Raw genomic sequence first — 24011 nt, 5'->3', positions numbered from 1 at the left:
GTTGATTGAGGCAAAATCTAGAGGGGCCCCACAAGAGCGATGAAGCTTGTGGAACACTGAATGTAGTGTACCAGACTGCCAGTTTATTAGGTTAAATTTGTCTTTTTAAAGCTTGTTAAGACAACATTGAATAATATATGATGTAATTTAAATTTCAGCTCATTCTTTAAATTTTTGCCATTTCTTGAAGTTGAAAGAGTCTGTCAGTAAACCTGATCAAGTAATAACCTGAGTTGATGTCTCAGAAATGAATGAAATGTCATTCATTACATCACTATGTACGTAAATATGTCATTACATAATTATGTAATTAGAGTTAAGCAGTAAACTTCAGACTCAAACAGCAACTCTAGACGTCTAAGGGTTAAAAGGTTAAACCGTGTCTGCAGTGTTGACGCTTGTCTGCTGTGCACTCGATTCCTGGTGTGGGTCCAGTTGGTGACGCACTGAGGTTTGACTGGTTCAAAACAAAATGCCATGGCAACCAATGTGTGTGCTTTTGTTATCCCTTTGTTTGGATGTCCCTGGACTAGGATGGGTCACTGCTCTATTCTGTGCTCTTTATTTTTGTCTGCATTGCTTTTTAACCCTGGAGTCAAAAAGCTGATTGTACGGTAACTCGAAATACAAAATTACCTGAACAAAAGTAATAGATGTATACTGATATAGATATAGGCCTACTTTACTATTTCCTAGTAGGAGGATTTTTTCAATAATAACTTAATAAACAGAACACTTTATGATACATGTAACAATTGAAGCACCCATATCATGGAAAATCTCATTTTTCTCACTTTTTTTGAAATGCAAAACTGCAAAATGGTCTGTTTTGAATTCATTTTATTTTGTGGCATCACAAACACTTATGCATTCACATATATCCACCTGTTTGGCCAATTAAAATTAGCCCCGCCCACTCACTTTGACATGATAAGGAGTGTTTCAGCCTGGGCTGCTTATTGAATCAGCCAATCGGAACTGAGGTCATTTACATATAGCAGCCTTAAAGGCACAGTACCCAAAACATTTTAAAGAGTGGATAAAGAGAGGTTGTAAAAGGATTATTTAAAAGTGCATTGTGACTTTTTTTGGTAGAGAAAATCACACAGATGTCATAAATAGACTATCCATATTCTACAACCTAAAACATTGTAGATTATGGGCCCTTTCATAGTTAAATATCACTGCTGTTGGAACAAAACCTCGTATCTCCAAAATGGTAACTCTACAGTAGAAGGAAAACATACTTTACTTTTAATGTAAGTCAGTGGAACCAGACTTTTTTCCAAGTCTTTTTGGGCCGTTTATTGTGGTTCATTCATCATGAAATTTACACGCAGTGTAAAGGGCAACAGGTACTTTCAAATCATGTCAAAAACTGAAAAAAAAAGTTTTGTTCAGACAACTGCAATATACTATTAGCATGCTGTAGAGGCTTTGCAGTGTTGGATCGTTGCAAACATACAGCCCTTGTACTCAGGGCTGTTTCTTTCTATAAGTGGTATAAGCAGTGGCTTAACAGTCTCACAGTCGGCCTATCGGCAGAGGGTCTGGAACTTTTCACTGCAAAATGTGGCCAAACTGCCTACTTTTTTAGGAAGATGCCATTTGACTGACATGCTAAATGACCAATCACAGCCCGCTGTTTTGCCCTGGCATGTGAGGTGATTGTGGAAAATTCCATGGATATATTCTGCTCTAAAAGGCTCACTTTGTATCACAATGTCCAGTTCAGGCAGCTATTCACTATTGCTGACTAGAATTTAGCTGGAAAAACAAAACTGTTTCCCATCTGAATACAACTGACTGCTAGTTGTGACCAGCTTTGTGTGCAAAAGACTTCCAATGCTTGCTTAGGGACCCACAAGCCTCCGGGGATGGGGGGGGGGTTTGAAGTGGGATGTCGCTTAGGATCACCAAATGTGCAGAAGTGACTATACGTATAGCACTTATATTTATCTACATGTCTACAATGACACAAAGGCTTCAGAGACCCAAAGAGTCTCCTACACAGAGATTCTAATGCTCTTATAATAAATTAATCTGTAGTTTCCTGAGAATTTGCCAGTAAAATGACCTTGCTGGGAAGACATTGTGAAATCACGTAATTAATTGCACTTTCTGCAGATTCTCCTCTCAGTAATGATGTGATGAAGTGGTGTGGACGTCTGCGTCTGCCTTCCTGTTGCGCTGTGTAGATGTTTTGAGCAGAACACGGTCCCAGAGTAGCTGGAGCAGGTCCCAAACAGCACTCTCTCTGATGAGTGTGGGTATTAGCAGTCATGTCTGTGTTAAGGAAAAGCTCCTTCTAAGAATGTTTATGAGTATCAGTGTGTGTCGTTATTGCTGTGGGAGTTTGAGTACGGCCTGACCAATTTCCCCATGAGCGCGCCAGATTCTTACTGCTTTTGCAATGTCTCTCGAACGGCCTCATGAATTTTAATTGCAAAACGGCTCTTAGTCATAGCTTGTCATCCATCACTTGGAGAAGTCCATAATGCAGTGGAATTCAACCAAGAAGTGAGATAATGTTCTCAGAGCAACTCTCTCAACAGGAAATGCATCATGGCGTTACATTATTAGCTTGCGCTGTACGCACAGAGTTACTAAAACAGAACCTGTGTGACTGAAATGCATTGAGGAAATGCAAATGTGGTATTACGCATCATTGTAAATGTATTATTGACTCCGCACATAATCAGTGATCCAGATGAGGCTGCTGACTGCATCAACCTCCAACTGTCCCTCTATCCGCATCCCACAGAGAGCCCATAGTAGATAATTAGGCCTAATTTGGTGTTTTGGAGGGAAATTGCATCTAGACTGCCAAAATGGCTTGTGTGTCTTTTTAGCTGGTCTGATGTTTGTTATAACTGGATCAGTTAACACAAGCGGCCTTGTGAAGACGATTTGATGAAGAGACTCAGAAGATAGGTTGAGAGTGTTGGGATCTAGGAAGGAAGAACTTGGCTGTGGCCCTTACATGAGGCCTCTATAAGCAGACACTCTCATCTAAAGAGTATGACTCTGCAATGGGAAACTGACATAGGATACAATAGCCTTCGCCTGACGCCAAAATAACAGTGGTAAAATTATCCATAATGACTGGCAGAGGCTTGAAAGCTATAAGCACCAGGGGAAATACATGCTATGTTTAACCGCACCTTTTAGCCAGAGCATTTGCTGGAGAATGTATTCACCTAAGTGACCCTAGCATTGACAGATTGTGTATTAACATTGTTGTAAGAAAAACCTTTATGGAATAAGGAAGAATCATTTACTACTTTCTTCATGTAATGTCCAGTCAAAATGGCTATTAAGTACTAGTTATTCACCTCGACAACTAAATATAATATCAGAATTTTCAGTGTTGAATTTGTCCTCCCATTACCTTCATTATAGCATCCATTCCTATTGGTGAGACGTGCTGTCAGTTATTCAAAGAAATCTGCAGGGATAATTTTCCACACCTACAAAGTTCAGTCTTGGAAGTTGTTATATTTTCTCCTTCTCACAATGCAAGTAATGCCAGACACATTCAATGATGTTGAGGTTGGGACTATACTTTTTGCTTATTTTATTTAGATTTTCCCCCCTTCTTTATGCAAGGAGATTACAGTATTTACATTTTCCTTAGAAATATCTCTTGACAAATGAATAACTTAATGGCTATTTTGACTGTAATTTCAATAATTTAAATAAGTTTAAATAAATGCTGAATTGTGCTCTACAGTACATTAATGTAAAGTCACTTGTACCTATTTCTATTGATCATTTTGTTATGAAAAGTTTACACAGTGTTAAGGTCAGCCAGTTTATTCAAATGATGTAAAAATTCTATATGTATATTGATTGTAGATGTATATTGTGTGACAGCCTTTTTTGTCTAAGTATATTATATAGCAGCAGTGTTGTAGTTTATTATAGAGGCCTGAATGATTTTGGGTTGACTGTAATGTATGATGGCACGGGAGTGAATCTCTCCTACCTCAGCAGGTATGATTCATGACTCCATTAAACGGCCTCATCTTTCACACTGCTGTCTGTGCATTCAGATTAATGCCCTACACCACTGCGCTCTGTAAATCCATTGTCAAAACCCACACATTTCGCATTAGGGGAGAATCCATCAAGTCTAAAAAAGCAATTTAGAGGCCGAACCGAGGAGCTGTAATTGGCTTGAATTGAATATTAGTGGCACAGTACAGATGTTGGCCCAGGGCTCTGGGGGACCTGTCACTTCTAGTCAGCTGCTGAGAAGACACACACTACGGGTTGGTTTCTATTTGACTGTCATTGACATTTCAGAAATTCAGAAAACAAGTCACATTCTCACATTCTTGGACTTTGGCACTTCCTCCTACAATATAGAGTATTAATGTGACTCACTTCCTGCATGTCAGGAATGTGCAGTAAAGCCAAAGCCTTTGCTCTTCCCACCAGACATAAACAAAGATTGTGTATCTGATCTCTCTGTGTTCTTTGCGTGACCAGGAGTCAGAGGTTTCTTCCTTGTAAACAGCCAGTGAAGTCATGCAGTAGGATATAAGCACTCTTTTGTTGGTTTATTTTGAAAGACTTGGCCTGAGAGGGATTTTCAGTGGGATCTTCTCAGCTCTGAGCAGATCAGACAGTGTCTGATGTTCGTGGTCAGATTGAGGCTTCATTACAGTGGCCGTGTGTTTGCTGTAGCGAGCGTATGGCAGGCCAGGCTGGGGTGTGTGTCGGGGCTCAGTTGAGGACTGTGCTGAGTCATGGCTGGTTTGAGCCCTGATGGTGGAGTGGAGGAGCTCAGCTGTGAGGACGCAGGGCTTCCACTGTTGATCCTAATGCGTTGTGGTGTGAGCCCTGCCAACAGTAGCCTTGGGCTCCTCTCTCGTGGAGAGCACATGAGGATGCCTTTGCTAAAATCTCACTCATACTGACCTCAGAGACGCATGAAAACAGCATGTGAAATGCACTCACTGCCACACGTTCTGTTCATAATCTAAGCGTCGTAATGGATGCATTGAAGAAGGAAACCACAACTGAGGCTTTATTGGGTTAATCTTTTAAATCGGCACTTCATTTTCTCACTCTTGGTAGGTACAAGCAGTGACCACTGTATTGGAAAGATTAGCAAAACACTTAGCTAGCTACACATCTATAACCCATTGATGTTACATTCATGAGGTAACTTCACTTCAGGTATCATTTAAAATGTTGGCATAACTGAATGGTTAAGATAAGTAACCAAAGTCATTCAGAGTGGTTTGATGTGAAAAGCTTCTAGAGAAACTTACCGAGTCAAGTTGTACACAGTGTTGTTGATGGGATCCAGATGTCTGAAGAGCTCAATGCCTCTAAAAGCTCCTTCACAGAAAACTATTACTTGAAATAGTAACGAAAGTGCTGCCTGACATTGTTTACAATCGTTTTGAGATAAGATTTTGGCCTAAGGGTGCTTTCACACCTACCTTGCTCGGGTCTGGACCTTTGGACTTTTCACTTTGGTCTGAACCAAAACAGCAGGTGTGAAAGGTGCCTCAGACCATGGTTGGGACCAAGGACCAAAATTGGTCCAACCAAAGGAGGTGATCTCGGTCCAGATCAAACTGAACCATGGTTTCCATTGTGAACACACTTTTTTGGAAGGTTCAGATTTTTGGACCAATTACAGGAAGCTGAGGCAGACTATCACTTGGTAAACAATAGAAGAAGAAAAAGAACTGGGAGAGAAGTAAAAATGAGCCGTGGTAGCACATGGGGAGAGGACAGAGAAAACCTTGGTTTGGACCTTGGTCCGGAGTTTAAGGTGTGAAAACGCCCTAAAACATATTTTAAAAACCATTCAATAGTCTCCCCCCCAAAAAAGGTATGATTTTGAATCTAACCGTATGTTACCATTATCAACATTACATAGAAAAACTCACAAAGTTAGTTATGGCCAAATATATGAATGTATTACCTCTCATTGTGCATTGGTAAGCGAGTATATGCAGTGGTTCCCTAGCAGGTATATGGCATATACTTGCGTATGACTACACTTCCTCTTATAACTACATAACATATGTTAGTTATACTGTAGTTACTAAATAAATCATAGTATTTACTGAATAACAAGTCTACTGGCTAATAAGCATAGGGTTCAAGGGGGTTTTTGGAGTACCACACTAGCATTATACCTCAGCACCTGAATCACTGGCTGTCTGCCCAGGAATGGTGATTAGTGATGAATGAATAACACTAAGCCACTAAGCATTGGAGTCACCGTCGTCTGAAAGCTATAGCCTCTGGGCATGGCATTCTGAGGGTGTGTCTGCAGTCGAGCATGACTGAGGCCCTCTGCAATTCAGGCTAGCACGAATCAAGTCATGACTCTGTTCTCTAATATAGAGCTCATAAATATCATCCTCACAGTCATGAAGACATGCAGAAACAGAGATCTGAGGGGCGTGCCTTTCACCACATACCACTAAGTGGAATTGTATTAGACAGAGCTCTAAAACACAAGGTTAACGTATGGCAGCAGGTAGCCAAGTGATAAGAAAAGCAAGCAAGGGTTGGACACAGTTAGAGACACAGTGCTGCATGTTCTAGGGCTGCACGATATGGACAAAAACTCGTATTGCAGTATTGTGATTATGATATGCCTGACAATGTTATGAAAAATGCATTGGTGAATCAATAATGTGACATGATTAAAGGCTTCCCTGCATTTGACCAAAATAATTTAATTAATGGACTACATTAATACCGTGGTTTATCAGAACACACACAGAAGGACTCCTGGATCTGAATCTGTAGGACATTCTGATTGGTCGCCCTAAGTGGCCCCATTGTTAGGGGATCGCAAGTTCCACATGCCACAGCCCTCTGTGGTCATTAGTCCACGAGAGCATAACTGGCCTCACTCTCACTCTCACTTGCATAGGATGGCCCGCCCTGGGCCTCCATCCCTTAGCGTGATGCTAGCCAAGAGTCTCCTCCAAGCATGTTAAACTGTTCAATGAAGTTGCATTAACAGCACTTTAAAAACTTGTGGTGGTGCTTCAGGTGTCTCTGAGGAAGCATGTGTTAGCCTTCCCTTTCCCAAAAATAGCAAGCTGTTCAACAACGTGCAGAAAGTTTAGATCACTTTTTGCCACTCACCACCACTGAAGCAGGTACAAAATAATGGGTTTAGTGGGACGTGATGATTGGTTGGTGGGGCACTAAATGACCCCCTGACACCAGGTCTGGCAAGGAGACCTAGTTAGTGGGTGGAATTGGCTATGACTCAAATTGGGTAAAAAACAAAAAAGGCTCATTTGCATATTGTCATGATTTTAGAGCATTTCTATTGGTCCATTCTTCATGAAATTTCCACACAACGTGAAGGACAGCTTGTGTGTTGAAATAATATAGAAAAATAAAAATGGACAGAAATAGAGATACATGGTTTTCTTTGGACTGCATCTTCTGCAATATCAGTATTGCAAAGGCCTGTATCACATAACACTGATACAGATATACATTGATATCGATATACACCAACTATACCAATCATGCAGTAAAGAGATGTCCATAATCATTAGTGAATGAACAGAATATTTTACATTTGTTTATGGTTCAGCTGCTAGTTATTTAACACAATTACTGGTACAGTCATAAAATGATAATGTCCTAGGATGAATTGCCTTTATCAATCAGGACAACCATAACATATAGCTTTTCACAGGTAGATGTTGTATGTTTGCTCAAGTACATCCCTATAATGATCCAAAGATAAGTAAACGCTTAGCATTAGCTTTTCTTGTGTTTTCTTTGTGTTGTTTTCCAAGTTAGTCTACAGTTTGCTGGGAATTTGACAGCAAAACAGTCTCGTTGGAAAGACATTGTGAAATCACTGAAATAATTCTACTTTGCTCTCAGTAATGATGTGATAAAGCGATGTAGACATCTGCGTCTACCCTGCGCTGTGGGCTTCAGTCATGCTGTTGGGTGTTTTGAGCAGAGGCATGGGCCACAGTACCACGCCAGCTTAAATGCCAGGACTGACTGAGTATTCCTGGATGGTGACTGGGCAGTGGACCAGAGGGTTGCTAGTACCAGGACTCTAGATATAAACTGCTCTTGTGTCCTTGGAAAAGGCACGTGCTGACCCAGGCAGCTCTGCTCTGCTAGGAGACACTGTGCCATTCCCAATCTAGGCCATAAATGGATTTTTCAAAAATATATTTTTGGTGAAAAGCTTCTCTCAAAACTATCATAAAGCAATGTTTCAAATGTCAGGTAGCGTCATAACCAGTCATAACCAATTACAGGCATCCAATGCTTTGGATGTCTTGTTCCCATCACAGCAGTTGTAAACAATGGTGATTTGGCCAGTTTCTTTAAAATGGAGCATTTCATATCAGTATACTCTGAATGCCTTTGTTCACATCTTAATGATTCAGTGATTCAAAAATTATGAAAAAACTGGTGGAATTGCTTTAGCTTAGAACTTAAGTTCTAGGTTTGGTCTCCTGTTCATAATGCATCTCTTTATTAATATTAGGTTCAGACACTAGATTTCACCTACTTTTAGTTGGCTTGTCAGTGACGTGCTGTGACTTGTCAAAGTTATTAGAATGTAAATCAGCAGTTCTGTTCAGAGACAAGAACATTGATTCTGCTGCATGTATGCCAGTCAACAGCCTTCATAAGGCTATGGTGATGCTGTAACATCTGCGTTCATGTGTTTCAGTCACACCTTGTCCTGTTTAAACCTGCAGTAAAAAATCAAACTAGGGCATCTGGAATGCTCTATTCATTGAACATCTGTTTTTTATGTAGGGGGAACAAAAAACTTTCCCCTCCTTTAGCTATATGTGCTGTGTGTTTGGATACATACTGCTCTCTGTTGAGTTTGTTAATGCAATACCACATTTGTAGGAATATGGATGCAAAGGCTGGTCTTCCTTTGGTCATAAAGAAGGAAAAAACAGTGAAAAAAAAAGTTTCCAAAACTGGTGTTCAAAAAAGTATTAAAAAATACAGAGAAAATGGGACTCCCAACAACCTCAGCAAGACCTATTAGATCATCAAAACTGACACCATCAGATCAACAGCACTTAAAGCTTTCATCTTTGAGAGAGAGGATAAAATCAAGCTCCACACTTACTTCAGATCTGAAAAATCCACAGATGTTTCTGTCCATCCTTCCACTGTAAGAAGGCAACGCAACACTATGAGTCTGAAAGGATGTGGAACTGTCAGGAAGCTGTTACTGAAAAAAGGAAAAGAAGAAAACAAAAAAGAAGAAAATTAAGCAGCTGAGAAGCTGCTGGTGTTCCCAGAGCAATGGACTGTCCACCCCAAAGTCCAGCCTTCAACATAACTGAATGTGTTTAGGATTACTTGGATTGTGAAAAGTAGAAAATGCAACCAACTTCTAAGACTGAACTTTAGAGGTGTGGAAAAATATCCCTGCAGATTTATTTGAAAAACTGAAAGTAAGCCTATTTAAAGAATGGAAGCTGTAATAAAGTCAAAACATGGACACACTAAATACTGGAAAATGTGATATATTTAGTTGTTCCTTTGTTCAGATGCTGAAAAATGAAAAACACACTTAATGGCCACTTTGACTAGAAATTAAATAACTGAAGCGTGGTTTAATAGTAGCATAATATTTGGTTAAAATAATACAGACCAGTCTTTAACCACATCACATTAATGTGTCATCGCAGTTGCAATAAGTAGCAATATTTTGTATTTTGTCTGAATCATGTAGGCCTAATAGACACTTTGCTGCATCCTGTAGTTTTATCCAGCTGTAGCTCTGGATTTAAAGATAGGAACATCTTATACAATGTTTTATGTACCGTACATGCTCGAAGAAGCTGTGAGGTAAATGGAACAGAAACCACAGGGCAGAAACAAGGCTTGTCTTGTCTTTTTTTCCTCCTCACTCAGCACACCATAAGGCAGTTTGCAGAGCTGACACTGCAGTGAATGATGTTCATGCCTGATCCCATCCCTCTCTGCCACAGCATGAGAGCAAATGTTCCATGCCCCCAACTGTACCTCTCACACTGCAGTGCTAAACCACTCAACTCTGGAAGGCTTCGGAGTCGTGATCATTCGTGAATGTAACAGGCGCGTGTAATACGTTGATTCTGTTAGTTTTGGCATTGTAGCACTTAAAGTGATGGTTAGGCCAAAAAATCTGCACTGACAGGATTTTCCATCATTCCAAATGCAGTAGATCAGTTTTTTAGTTTTGCACTGGAGCTACAAGGCTAGTATAGCTAACAAGTAATAGATAGATTCATTTCCAGTGGGAAAATAGACCAAATTACAGACAAAAAGTAAGTTTAAAGATGGCTGCATTGTGTCATTCAGTGTGCTTAACATCTCAATACAGTTTCAGGCAAGTGTATGATGAATGGGGGGGCTTTTATTTCTTCAGGGTCACAGAGATGAAAAAAATTGAACTTTAAGTGGACAAGTAGCCAACATCAATTTGCCTGATCTGCATGATTTTCTGGATTAAAATCACCACAACAAAAACTAAACCGGCTTCTTATGCATGTAGTTTTCACAATGCTAATTGGGGAGGTATTAACCGCTTAAATGGCCAGGGCTCACTGGCAGGCCCAAAGTTTTATTGCACACTTCTATAACCTAAGAACAGCTAGCTAATGTTAGCTACATTAGCCTCATAGCCGCAGTGCAAAATAAACAAAGCACACGGCAGACAAACAGACTGTAGTCTTGGGGGCTACAGGGCGAAGGAGGTAATTGTGTAAATTAGACCAACCACCAGATTAACACGTCTTGTTCGACCATCTCTGAAACGGCTTTGTTTGGCTGTGTCTGCAGGTTGTATGCTGTGTTTTGGCCAGTCGTCCTTTTTCCGCTTCAATCACCCCGAGGAGGCGTTCAGGATGAAGAGCATGAGGACGGAGGGACAGCACACATCTAGCATGATGATTAGAGTCCATACAGGTAATACACACCCACACACACCTACACAGACACAAAGATAGACATACACTGGCTGTGATACAACTTAAACAAGCCAAACATCTATCCTCGCTGTTCAGAGCATCCTGGCTCCAGGCACTTCTTTCTGGAGCAGCCAGAGCTGTGCGAAACACCTCCCACTTTGTGAAAACATAAAACCAATGGCACCCAGTCAAATGAGCATGAATAGTGGGACTAGAGGTCAAGATGGTGATTTAAAGCCCATAAACTACAGGCAAATTATTTATTTCCTTATTAATCTTTAGACTGTTTATTCAGTGACTACTGTGGATTACTGTGTAACTACTATAAAACTGGTATGGAGCTGAGAGTGAGGAACTGAAATGTGGCCCTACATATGGGTCCTTGCAGTTAACAAGATTTGTTTTCGTGCACAAATGTCATATATACACTTAGTAATGTTGACATTGCGTTCAAACTCATTCATATAGGAATTGTATTTCCATATAATTCAAGTATGTGTCATGTTTGTAATTTACATACATGTAAATATCAAAAATTGACACTATTACATATTTCATCCACATATGTGCAATATAATGACATGAATGTGTTAACATATATTTAAATATTGAAAAATGCTGTTAAATACATTTAACACGAATAATTTAAAACATCACATATATTGCACATATATTTTTAATGCAAGCAAATTTTACTGTAGTTTTCTCTCTGAAATAGTCCTGTTCATTTTCTGACAAGGAAATAAGAGTCCAGACTACAGTACTGTTAAAAAATTTGGAATCGCTCCTCAATATTTTGAAATTTTGTGTGTGTGGTGATGCCGATGTTTAACATTTTTCATGTACATATCTGCTAAAGTCAACATATAAACATTTATATATGTAAAAATGTTATATGTTTCAATGTTTTGCTCTTCCAGAATACAGTAAATGCATCATCAAATTTCTGAAATATCTGTCTGACATTGATCATTTTTTGAGCAAAAATCTGCCAACACCAATATGATGTGATATCATCATGCATCCCTAATTTTAGATGCAGAAATTTTAGATGTGTCCAGGCTGATGATTGAGTGATGAAATTTCATAGATAATTTGACAATAAATTACTATAAATAAAACAATACTGTACATTTTCATTTAATATCTTCTTGAGGTATCTATTTTGTAATGTTTTAACATATCACATAAGTTATTATTGAATAAAACAACAAAAATCATTGCGATTCCACTGTTGAACAGTAGTGAATATCACCCCACAGCATACTCCTGAAAGTCAAGACTAGGCTTGAGTGCAGTCGTTGAGGCAACTCCTTGTGTTTGAGTTTGTATCTACATCCTAAAATAAGTGCCGCAGAGATGAGGCCCCTGTGCAGCTCACAGTGCAGATGAATAGTGTGGATTGTTGCAGTGCCAGTGGAGGCTCCATTACAGGTGCACGCCTTCAGTTACCACTTCCGGACACAGGGACACAGCAACGCTGCCTGAGCCTGGAGTCACCCCATGCAGCTTTTATGAGGTCTCGTTTCAGCCTTGTTTCTGAGCAAAGCCTGGCCTTCAGCCTTCCCCTCTCCCAGCGGCAGACTGGCTCCTGTGTTGCGCTGTAAATATACTTAAACAGGGCATCTACAGTCTGCCTCTTATTATGCCCTGCCTTTTCCTGTTAGGCTGCCACGGGGTACGAGCGTAGCAGTAAACAGATCTGATCCACTGCATTTCCTGGGCTGGTAATGAATTCCTTCCGATCTGAAGGAGGTTCTGTTTTTCGCAAATAAGCATTCCTAGTTGCTGTTAAGAGACAAATATGTGCTCATAGGGGGTATTGGCTTTATTCTTCTGGCTGTATTCACTGCTGATTAGCGAATTAGCTTTGTGATTCTGCGACTGGCGATTCAGCGTTTCAGTTGGGTAATTTTGCTTCCACATCTTCATCTCATAGATACATCTGTAAAACTCTGGATATGTATATAACTATGTGTATATACATAACTATAATCATAACTATTTTATATATATATATATATATATATATATATATATATATATATTATATACACATACATATATATATAGTTTAGAGAGAGATAGAGAACGGAAGTAATAATGTTACATGTATGTCATGCAAGATTCGAAGAGAGATTGTGTATATAAATCTCAGTTAGCTTGGTGCTAACATAATATAGTTATTCCCATAGAGCTGCTAGCGTAAATTAGCATTATGTTGATGACAGAACTTGTATGAAACAAAATGATGTCACTACATACACAGTAACTTGAAGTGAAATAATTCACATCTGACCACTACAGTATTTGTTTAGAGTTACTGCATAATCTTGAGTTTTCAGTTTAAAATGCTACACTACTGATCTGGACTTTGTTGATGTAGCTAATTGACATGAGGCAGATTGGAAACAATAGCATTTAAATTTGCTTCCATGCTAATATTAGCTTGATTACGGGACAAAATGCCACACCTCATCAACCTTGCAATGGTCACTGCAGAATAATGCATTTGTGGGCGGAGCCTGGATAGCTCAAATACAACTTTGACTGGAAGTTCTACCTATAAAAAATCTAGATGCAAAACTGCTGAATGAAAAGCTGACTGAAAGCTATTTCATTATGTGAAATAGAGCACTCTGTCTTTGGCAAGCTCACCAGATCCGTCAGCCATGTGATTACCAGAGCACAGTTTAAAGGCCTAATGGTGGACACTCTGTCTCACTCTGCAGTGACCAGCTGAAGCTGTTACCACCTCCATCTCATCTCCAGACCAGACAGCTTTGTTGAACGCACTCTGTTTATTTTAAGGAGCAGGGGTATCTTTTACAGAGTGTATTTTTATCTCAGCCCCCCTCACCCCATTCTACTTTCTCCCCTCTCTTCCTTCCCTCATATCCGGTCACCTCAGTCCAGTGTCGCTGGGTGGTCTCCAAAACATTTTGATGATTGTGCAGCACTGCTGAGACACTTTGCTTGATAAGCACTGGTCATGAAATCACTCAGATAGGTCTTTGTTACAAATTGGTCTCCATTTAGACTAAAATCAGTGGAAAGGGCCTGTAACTGGACTCATATAGCATTGATTTTAGCATTTATATCAGAGATCAATATATCGCTGTTGTTGGAACAAAACCTTTTAACTCCAAAATGGTAACTTTACAGGAAAAAAACATACTTTTAATGTAAGTCAATGGAACGAGACTTTTTTTGGGATATTTCTGTTGGTCCATTCATCCTAAAATTTGCATACAATGTGTAGCATAATGGGTTCTTTCAAATTATGTCAAAAACTGAAAAACAACAAAAATGGGGATACAAGGTTTTGTTCCGACAGCAGCGATATGTAACCAGGGCTTCATGTTTCCAACGTAAACTTCCAAACGTGGCAAGCATTTCCAAAAAGTATTTGGGTTTTGCTGCTATAGTTTATCTGATTCAGCTCAATAATGGCTTGATTCGCAACTTAAGGACTATATGCGAGTGCAGGGAAAACGCGAAGCTGTCCAAAATAGATGGACTACAAGACTGGAGCTGGGCAACACAGTTGTAGACTATGTAATTACGAGAGGGATGAAGTGAAGTGTGGGCTCACAAACAGGCCATTGCAGTTTAAATTTAGATGTAGTTTAAATGTTTTTTTCCAAAACTTCTGCATTGATGGTTAAGATGTAAACAGTCATTAAGAGTGGTTCCATGTGGAGTGCTCTGTTCTAGATAAGCACATAGAGTCGGAAGAGTCGTGTGGTGATAGGAACCAGGTGTCTGAAACATTTAATGTGTCTAAAAGCTACCTCATAGAGAGTAATTACATGAAATAGATACAAAACCCTGATGCCGGAGACATTGTTTTACAGTAGTTTTGAGATAAGACTTTGGCCTAAAACATATTTTTTATACATACTTTTTTTAAATACATTTTTTTACAGTTGTTGTAGATCAAAGAACCCAAAGAAGACTTGTTGTTTTCCGATGTATGACTTTTTTACCTTCAGCAACATCACATAACACCTCAGAAGCCACGTGTTGGTTCACTGGCCGTTTTGGATAGTAAAGGGGAGGGAACTGCGCATTTGCCGCTTGTGCCCCTAAACTTTGGAAGTGTTTCACAAGATATTAAACTTTCTGATTCCACTGCCACTTTGAAGAGATGGCTTAAAACCCATTTTATTCCTTAGCTTTCAGAAGTATCATAGGAAGCATGCTTAATGTGTATTTTTGTTTATCTTTTATCGTGTTTATTATTTTGTTTGTTAGAGGTAGCTTCAAGGTGGTCTATTTTTATTTCGTCTTTTTTTCTTTCATTTTATTTAAAATTTTTATTATGAATCACTTTGTAGCCTTGGCTTAAAAAAGTGCTATATAAATGAAGTTTACATACTTTATTACTAAGTAATAAACTACTTTATTCAGTAACAATGCTATATTGGCATTGTAAACATGGCTACACTGGTTGCTATCCTATCAAACGACTCAGGGATATATACGATACACAGATATGCACTAAAATGTATAAATAACACAGAGATAAAAGAAAGAACACAGTGAAAAGCTTAACTGAAAATAATGTTAAAATAAATAATACATACATTTAGAATTTGAGTAGCTGACTGCTAAAAGCAGGAACAGTGCTAATGTTAGCTTATGAAATCACTGCAGCTTATGAAATCACTGCATGTGGCACACCACACTCCACGTTTAGGTGAAGAAATGCGTGTCTGCCCCTTTAAGAGAAACAGAATGCAGCAGTTGGCCTCGCCCCCCGCGCAGCTCCAGCAGTGCGTCACATCAGCACCGCGGACAGGGGGAGGGCGGGGCTGATCGGCGGTGTGGCCGAGCCTGAGCGCACGCAACCCGGCTACAGCAGAACCTCTGCTGCGCCCTGCCTGGGCACCGTGCGGCCGGCTTTAGGCAACGCAGGCGGTCCAATTCGGAATGCAGGGCCGTGCTGCTTCATTCTGAGCTCGGTTTTAGCAGCGAAAACAGTCAGGCTTATTCGTCCATGTAAGTATTGAGCGTTACTGCCGCTTTGACTGAAGGCAAAACCGAGATGTTTGATTACATACGATTTGGGAAGCAGAGAAGCGTCCACGTCTTAGTGCTAGAGAAGATACCGTCTATATCTGTTATCACCAAGGGTTGTTTTTATCAAACGAGTAGGAATTCGAGCAGTAAACGTGTCAGCAGCCTCACTGTTTCTCCTCACTGGGTTTAGACGGACTTGTGGTTGAGAGCAGGAATCTGGGAGGCTTTGGTTGAGCTAACGGCGTTATGCATTATTTGTGAGGAGTTTGAGTGGAGAGCGTTTCGTAATGAGGACACTGACAGTCGTGAGGTTCGTCGTGTTACACAGTAAAACAGGCAAAAAAGCCTGAAATGTAAGCAGCGTTCATTTGGCTGGGAGCCACAACCTTATCTTTTGCTTTCGTTCCTGTGTTCAAAAACAGGCACATATAATTTGATATCGTAATAAAAATCTGCTTTGGCTAGTCAACATAAGTCTGTGTACCCCTTGCATATCTGTGTCAGCTGCTGAATCATTACTGAGTGTACTGACTGAGAGGTGGTTTGACCGTAGGGTTTTGCTGTGGTTTGGTGGACTGGCACTTTTTCCCTTGTGTTTATCTCCAAAGCCTCTCCACGCTGTTTATGTATCTAATTGTGAATCCTGCGCCTTTTAAGTTCGGCAGGGTGTTGAATTTGGCAGCAGCATGACTGTATTTAGCATTTGCAGGTCCTCAAGCATAGGTGCCATTACGTTAATAGCATAATAAGGCACTTCATCTGAGAGAAAGTGAAGTAGCCTCAATGTCCATTTTTTCCCATAACAGCTTTTACTGTGATTGCATGTAAGGCTATGGTGAAATGTGTTCTTGTTAAGGTGTTTGACCTCTTCTGAGAGCTGTCACTTCGGCACCTGCGCAGCAAAACTCCAGTACTCAGCTGTAGTGTTTGTGTCCAGTTGGAATGGGCAGTATATACTGAAAAACTGTTTTACCTGATTCCAATGTGTGCATAAATAAAATAAATTGGGTTGGCTGCTGTATATGTAATTCAGAGTTGGAGACTTTTCTGTATTTTTGCTGATTGTAGCTTTGCTTCCCTCAGACTCTGAGAGCCTGGTCAATGGGAACCACCAGTCAGAAGCACCTGAGTCTCACCCAGTCCCCAAAGAGAGAGTGCAACCTGAGCACAGTGCAATTGTTAGTTCCATTGAGAAGGACCTTCAGGACATTATGGACTCCTTAGTCATGGATGATGCCCAGGCTTCCTCCTCCTCCGAGCCTAAGAAGCCTTCTGGGCCCCCCGCTGCCCAGTCCCCGCTTTCCCCACTGTTAAACGGAGGTGGCCGCTACCTCCTCTCTCCCCCCACGAGCCCTGGTGCTATGTCTGTGGGCTCAAGCTATGAGAATACCTCTCCACCCTTCTCTCCTCTCTCCTCACCCTCAGCTGCCAGCAGTGGCAGCTTCACCAGTCCTTCGCCCAGTGGTTGTCCGGACCAGATTTCCTCTCTGCCTCCTGTGCCAGTCAGGTCCTCCAGTTACAATTACACCAGCCAGCCACCTGTACCTCAGCCTAGGACCATGTTGCCCAACCACAGTGGAAGTCAGAAGGTTCCAGAGAGTCCTCGGCTCCAGAGGAGGGCTCTTCTGGAAGCTCCTCCAAGCCCAAAGCCCACCCGTAGGGGTCTGAGTCAGGATAACCTAGTAGGAAAGGCTCCGGATAGCCCCAGACTGCCCCCTCCTTTGCCTTCAGTCGCCATATCTGCTGTATCCAATGATGTCCTATCTCTTGGTAGGATAGTGGTACCTGGTAGCCCCAAACTTACCCCCAAATTCACCACCACATCTCCCTGCTCCTCTCCGTCAAGTCCCAGGTTAAAGATGGCCAACAATCTTCAAGATCGCCCATGTAGCCCATTCTGCGAGCAGCCCCAACTGGACCGCTCGCCCACCTCCAGCCCGTCCCAGCAACTCTCTCCTCCACCTCGAGCCTTCCAGCCTCCCCTGGACCCCATCGTCCACATCATCCAGCCTCAGCCGCAGCCACGCAATCTTCAGCCTCCAGAAAGTCCTCGGCTGGCCCGAAGGAACTTAGAGGCTGGCTGTGGCAACAGCATGAGGGAGCTGCCCCCTCTGAGCCCGTCCGTGGCCCGCAGAGGGGTACCTGTGCTGCCTGGGGCTCTCCCGGGAACCCTCCGGACCCCGGAGAGTCCGTCCACCAAAGCAGTTCCAGATAGTCCTAGGCTCAGACGCAAAGCGGCCTCCCCCACCGAGGAGCTGTTCAGCCCCCGTTTGGTCCGTGCACGCAGCCCCTCGCCCACTTCCTGTCTGTTGGAGGGCAGCAGTGGGCGAAAAGGTAGCTTTGGGAACACCTTGTCTCCAGCTTTCAGTCTGGGCTCTCTGCCCGGTTCTTCGCCCCTGGCCAGCCCCAGGAGCCACAGGAAGATGTCGGCAGGTCACAGGGACTTCCGCCTGGCCCACCCGGGAATGAGGGAGCGCAAGAACAGCATCACAGAGATCAGCGACAATGAGGACGAACTGCTGGAGTACCATCGGCGTCAGCGTGAGGAGCGTCTCCGCGAGCAGGAGATGGAGAGACTGGTAAGTGCCATGTGGGAACCGATACAGAGCTGGGTGATCGTGATAATATTTGAGCAACATACTTAAGTAGTGTTAATAAAGTAAAGTAAAACTATGCTCCATAAAATGCTTGCTAACTTAGATTGTTTTGATTTTTTCACTGCACATTCAAAAGCCTGGGACAAATAGGATAATAACCTCAATTACTGATTTGGCATTTTTTGCCTTTCTAAAGAGACCAATTTGGATAATAAGCTACCTTGCCTAACAATATACTGGACTGTTCTGCGTTCATACACTCACAGAAATGTCTACATTTACACAGAATCATGTGTAGAGTCAAACAAAAAATGTATTGTTATTGTAATAAATCATTACACAGTACAATGCAGTGTAAAAAATGGCTCGTCAGATCTCCCTAATAAAATTACTTCATGTGGTAACAAGTAAATTAGCTAGTTTTATTCAACCTAAATAAATACTTTGAATGAACGATCATTTCAGTCAACATAGATTTTTAAGCTGAATAAAACTAGTTCAGTTGCTTGTTACCACATTAAGTAATTCATTTAAGTAGATCTGACGAGCCACTTTATACAGCGAAGTATGCTTTTCTGAACATCCTTTACATCATCGGTACTTGAGCATTGGGCAACTGCATGTTTCATTAAAAATTAGCCCCATTTAACTGGTTTTAGTGCATCACAGTGTGCCATATATTGAATAAAAATCATTGTATGTGACTTAACAATTCATAAAACGATGCTCCATAAAAGACATAATGGTCATTGGCCTCAGCTGTATGTGTCAGCAATTACAGAGGAGAACATTTTCAAGTACCATTAGGCTCTGTTGGTATCAGTCCTGTTCAGGTACCAAAAAACATAAAACTGGAACCTTCAGTACTGGACCAGTGATCAATGGAGAAAGCACAGTTCCAGTTTTCATGCGCTGAAGGTTCTGGCACTTTGTGCATTGAAGAGCAAGTATCTCTGGAGAGAGTATCTTAGTTAAACCACCTGACACTTGCTGAATTCTTAACTAAGAGCTACACATGCTTTACAAAACAGTTTACAGCACTGAATTTAAAAAACAACATTTTATGATAAAGTTAAATATCAGTTTTAGTGAAAAATTTGATTATCACCCGTATCACGTGAAAACTATACTACCCCCTTTAAAGTTGCTACGTCCGGATTTAGTGAGAACTCCTCAAAATGCTGCGGGTTGTCCATTGTCGGCCCTACTGGGACAGCTGTGGCAGATTTATTAGACTTAATTGTCAGAAATGTCCGTCAGTGAAATTAATGTCTTTCTAAGTCTCTCTAGAAAGCTCTGGTTGCTGCAGTGAAATGAACAGTGGCCTAATGAGATCATTTATTCCCAGACTGTTTAATTGAGTTGAATTCCGTGACCGTATTACATTGCTTCTTTGTGTTTTTGGTTATATTTAGTGAGAAAGAAGCACATTTGTTGAAAGTGGTGATCCTTTTTGCATGCATTACCCACTGCTAGTGGTTTTCACACCATAATGTATATGTGGTGGTAATTACTGTCTGTAAACTCTAGCCCAGAGTGTGTGCAGGGAAGAGTGGAGACAGCGGCTGTTCCCATCTGCCTGAAAGTGACGGGAGCTGCCGCCTTGCTGTGGCAGAAGGCTCTGATTTCACCATGACAACGCCATTGTTTGTTGTCCCTTTTATGGGGGGGTGGACGGGAGAGACAGACATGCCGGTCCAGTCTGCTGTCCAGAATGAAGCTACTGAGTCAGTTTTTGGAAGCTTTTTTTTGCATTTGTGCCGAAAACAGCTCATTTTCGCTCTAATTATCCTACTGTTAGAGATTTCTTGGGACAGAAAAGGAGGTGATCTAATAGTGCCTGTGCTTTAATACTCTGGGCTCTACACCAGAGCTCAGCTTCATATTCATAATACCAGAAGATTTTTATTGTGTCTTTATGGCTCAAATTAACATTGTGAAGTCACAGCTGTTTGCTAGAATTGTGCTCTTAAAAATAAAGATGCCAGAAAGAGTTTTTTGGAGCAATAGCATAGAAAACCACTGCTGGTTCTCCAAAAAACTTTCAAATGGGTGTTAAAAAAACTTAATGAAAGGCAAATTCTACTTTTTTTTTCAAATTCAGTTCTGCATAATTCAATGGTTGAGACATAAACAAAGTCATTCAGATTGGTTTTATGTGAATGGTTCGGTGTAGAGAAATTTACAGATTCAGATTTCTTCACAGTGGTAGTGATAAGAACCAGGGGACAGATTCAAGAAAGAAAAAACTTGTGAAGGTTAAGAAAGTTCATAAGAATGTTCTTAAATGCAATTCTCAAACATATTTTTAAAGAATAACACTTACTATTACTATGTGTTACTATTTTTTGTAACTTTTGTCTTGAGAATGAAAAAACACCCATTTAAGAAGAATTTCTTAAGATACTGTCGTGAATCCGGCCCCAGAAGTTGTGATGTCTACCACACTAATATAGCCACTTTATTTACCTTCCAAAACCTACACGTGTCTTGTGTTCATGAGGGTGACATAGTGGTGAACCTGAAAAAATGTATTGTCTTTGCGGATTGTTTTTCCGTACAATGTCCTGCATGTACCTCTCCACCCTGAATGAACTTGAAATTAGTTGTAGGCCAAAGTCAAAGCTTTCGTAAAACAATGTCTCAGACATCAGGCGGCATATTCATAACCATTTCACATAACAGTTTTCTGTGAGGGAGCTTTTAGAGGTGTTAAACTCTTTGACGTCTGGGTCCCATCACCACCACTGTGAACAATTCTGATTCAGTACTTTTCTCTAGAACAGAGCATCTCACGCCAAACCACTCTGAATGACTTTGTATACATTGTAACCGTTTAACTATGCAAAAACTTTTTGAAAACTCACTGAAATTCCCTTGTAAACCACTCAACTGAAAGGTTCTCGAGGGAACCAAGGTGGTTTCACTCCCAAGAACGCTTTTAGGCACGTTGTACATTTTTTTTGGCCTTTTGCCATCTTTGAGGCAAAGGTCGTAAAGACAAAATCAATATGTGCTTTCTCTAAAAGGATTAGCTCAGAGTGAAATAAGCCTAGCCAAGCTTGCAGAAACAACCTTTGATTCAGACTTTTCGTTCAGAGACATGGGGCAAGTTGAGCATATTTGCACAAGGTTGAGTGCAAACAGCAAAAAAAGTGTCTTACCTGCTTTGCTGAAGACATAAGGCACAGAAAGCCTCAAATCATGTTTTTTTCCACTCAGGAAGAAACAAATACATAAAGCAGATTGAGTCATCAGATTAGGTTATTGTGCCGTGTTATGCTCTCATTTACATCAGTACCTTATGCTACTTTGAGCCGTGCTCTCGTAATTACTAATATTTCTAATATTTGCTGTGGAAAATTGAAGCCTACTTATCGCACATCACGATTCACCCTCTCTCTGATAGTGAATAGCCCTTATCAGATTGTGATGACAAGGTCTTGGCTGTTTTGTGTTACGCATTTTGAAAAACAGCTCTACAGTACCTCACGCTTGCTACATGACGTTTATCAAACCCATCTTCAATTCAGCCTGAACGTCAGGCTCTGGTGTCTGGACTCGGGGCCTGAGCTGTGTGCAGCGCGTGTGCGTGATCTGCGCGGAGCTGAAGCGTGCCACATGGCCACAGCGAGCTCGGAGCAGTTGACAAGCTCGACAGAGAGAGGCGAGCTTAGCCGAGCGTGTGGCAAACAGAAGCTGCTTCAAAATCACAATCAGAGTCACTTGGAAAGTGCACAAATACAATACACTGTCTAGAGGGCTCTGATACTGTATCAGCTCCAGTATCAGTCTTGGGCCAATACCAGAAGAAATGCTGAATTGGATAATGTAGGAAAAAAGAATGAATCTGTTATCTAGCTATTGTGTTGTGTACGTCACAATACCTTTCAGTACTGGTTTTGGTTAGGGATGAGCATGGGTGCTCGAGAAATTGCTATTTGGGCACGTTTTATCATGGAAAGACGGAGAAAATATACAGACACATTACAGTAAAGTGTACAGTACAGTAAAATGTACTGTAAAGTGTGACACTTTGCTCCTGTGGAACACAAATTCCTTAAACTGAGCGCGCTGCCAAGGACGGGTTCTAAGGATGTGATTGGCTCTGGCACAGCTTTATTGCTGCGTTAACTAGCTGATGGTAGCTATGCTTAGAAACTGAAAATAACTGCTCACACAAATTAACATGTTGACACAGCCAGGTTAAACTATATGATGCAATGTGATATGTTATAGTTACAGTCCAGCACAGTACGTGAACTAAATATACAGGATATTCACAACAGTATATATCATGACTGATTGTGACTAGCAGATGCAAAAGTATTGTAGAATAGATTTATGGATGCTGTTGCTTGTTAGACCTACCAAGATACCAAAATGTTCAAAGTGGGATGTGACCAGGGTGAGTAGTAACTAGATACATTAACACAGTTACATGTACTGAAGTATGGATTTGTACTTATTTTTAATTTGCAGTACTATTACTTGGAATGACATTCTTTGTTTCTGTTCAGTTTCATTCAGTCATAATTCATATCTAGTACTGCTTTGCACTTGGTCAAAACTCTCGGTTTGATTATTTTTACACCAAGAGTGCATCAGAAGAGAAGAATAGAGAGAAACAAACTTAAGTTCCTACACTGAAAGATGCTGGATGTACTAAGATGTTCTACTGCAGTTCTATAAAACTACTATACTTTATTATAGTATTTTTAAGCTGCTTCTTTTCTAGTTCTACTCTAGTTATGTTCGGATGTATAGTTCTACTTGAGTTGTTATTTCACCAAAGTGACAGTACTTTTACTTGAGTGTGGATTTAAAGTGTACAGGTATGAAAGAGAGCCCCTTTCAGAACGGGCTAGTGAATGGGGGGACAAAGCTTCTTAAGTGTTTCCAAGAGGGTGTAATTTCTGAAATAGGTAATGACCAGTACAGTGGTCCCTCTTAAGTCACTAATGACTAATCATAAGTCGATTGACTGGACTAAGTTCCTGTCAATCGACTTATTGCGTTTATTTTTAACTGTAGTGTTAGAAAGGAATTCCACTGACCCAAAATTTGTGCATAATTAAATGATTATGATGTAAACAAAGTCATTCAGAGTGGTTTAGTTCGAAATGCTTCATTCTAGTTAAACATACCGAGTCAGAATTGTTCACAGGGGAGATGATAGGAACCAGAATCTAAGAGATACCTCACAGAAAATTATAATATAAATACTCAGCCTGATGTCTGAGACATTGTTTTATGATCGTTTTAAGATATGTTTTTGGCCTAAAATGTAACTTTTAAAATCCATTCATGGGAGCAAGATATATAGAAAAGGAAAGAAAACTGCCTGAAGATTCAGATTTACCACTATTTCACTACTTTCAACATTACTTATAGAACTCAGAAGACACATGTAGGTTCACTCGTCATTTTGGGT

At 40.7% G+C, this 24011-nt stretch overlaps 1 protein-coding gene across 18 annotated transcripts in view; it reads left to right on the top strand.

Annotated features, from left to right (window-relative positions):
- Positions 1 to 24011, top strand: part of phldb1b (pleckstrin homology-like domain, family B, member 1b) — a 102763-nt gene that overhangs the window by 26522 nt on the left and 52230 nt on the right. For all 18 annotated transcript variants that reach the window (XM_036559978.1, XM_036560072.1, XM_036560055.1 and 15 more), the window contains 2 exons: positions 10828 to 10953; positions 17064 to 18559. In XM_036559978.1, the coding sequence (XP_036415871.1) occupies positions 10828 to 10953; positions 17064 to 18559 (1622 nt within the window). The remainder of the gene's footprint in view (positions 1 to 10827; positions 10954 to 17063; positions 18560 to 24011) is intronic.

Source organism: Colossoma macropomum, unplaced genomic scaffold (genome assembly GCF_904425465.1).
Source record: "Colossoma macropomum unplaced genomic scaffold, Colossoma_macropomum, whole genome shotgun sequence".
Taxonomy (NCBI): Eukaryota; Metazoa; Chordata; class Actinopteri; order Characiformes; family Serrasalmidae; genus Colossoma; species Colossoma macropomum.
Note: the sequence above shows the minus strand (reverse complement) of the source record. Positions and strands in the feature narration are given on the sequence as shown.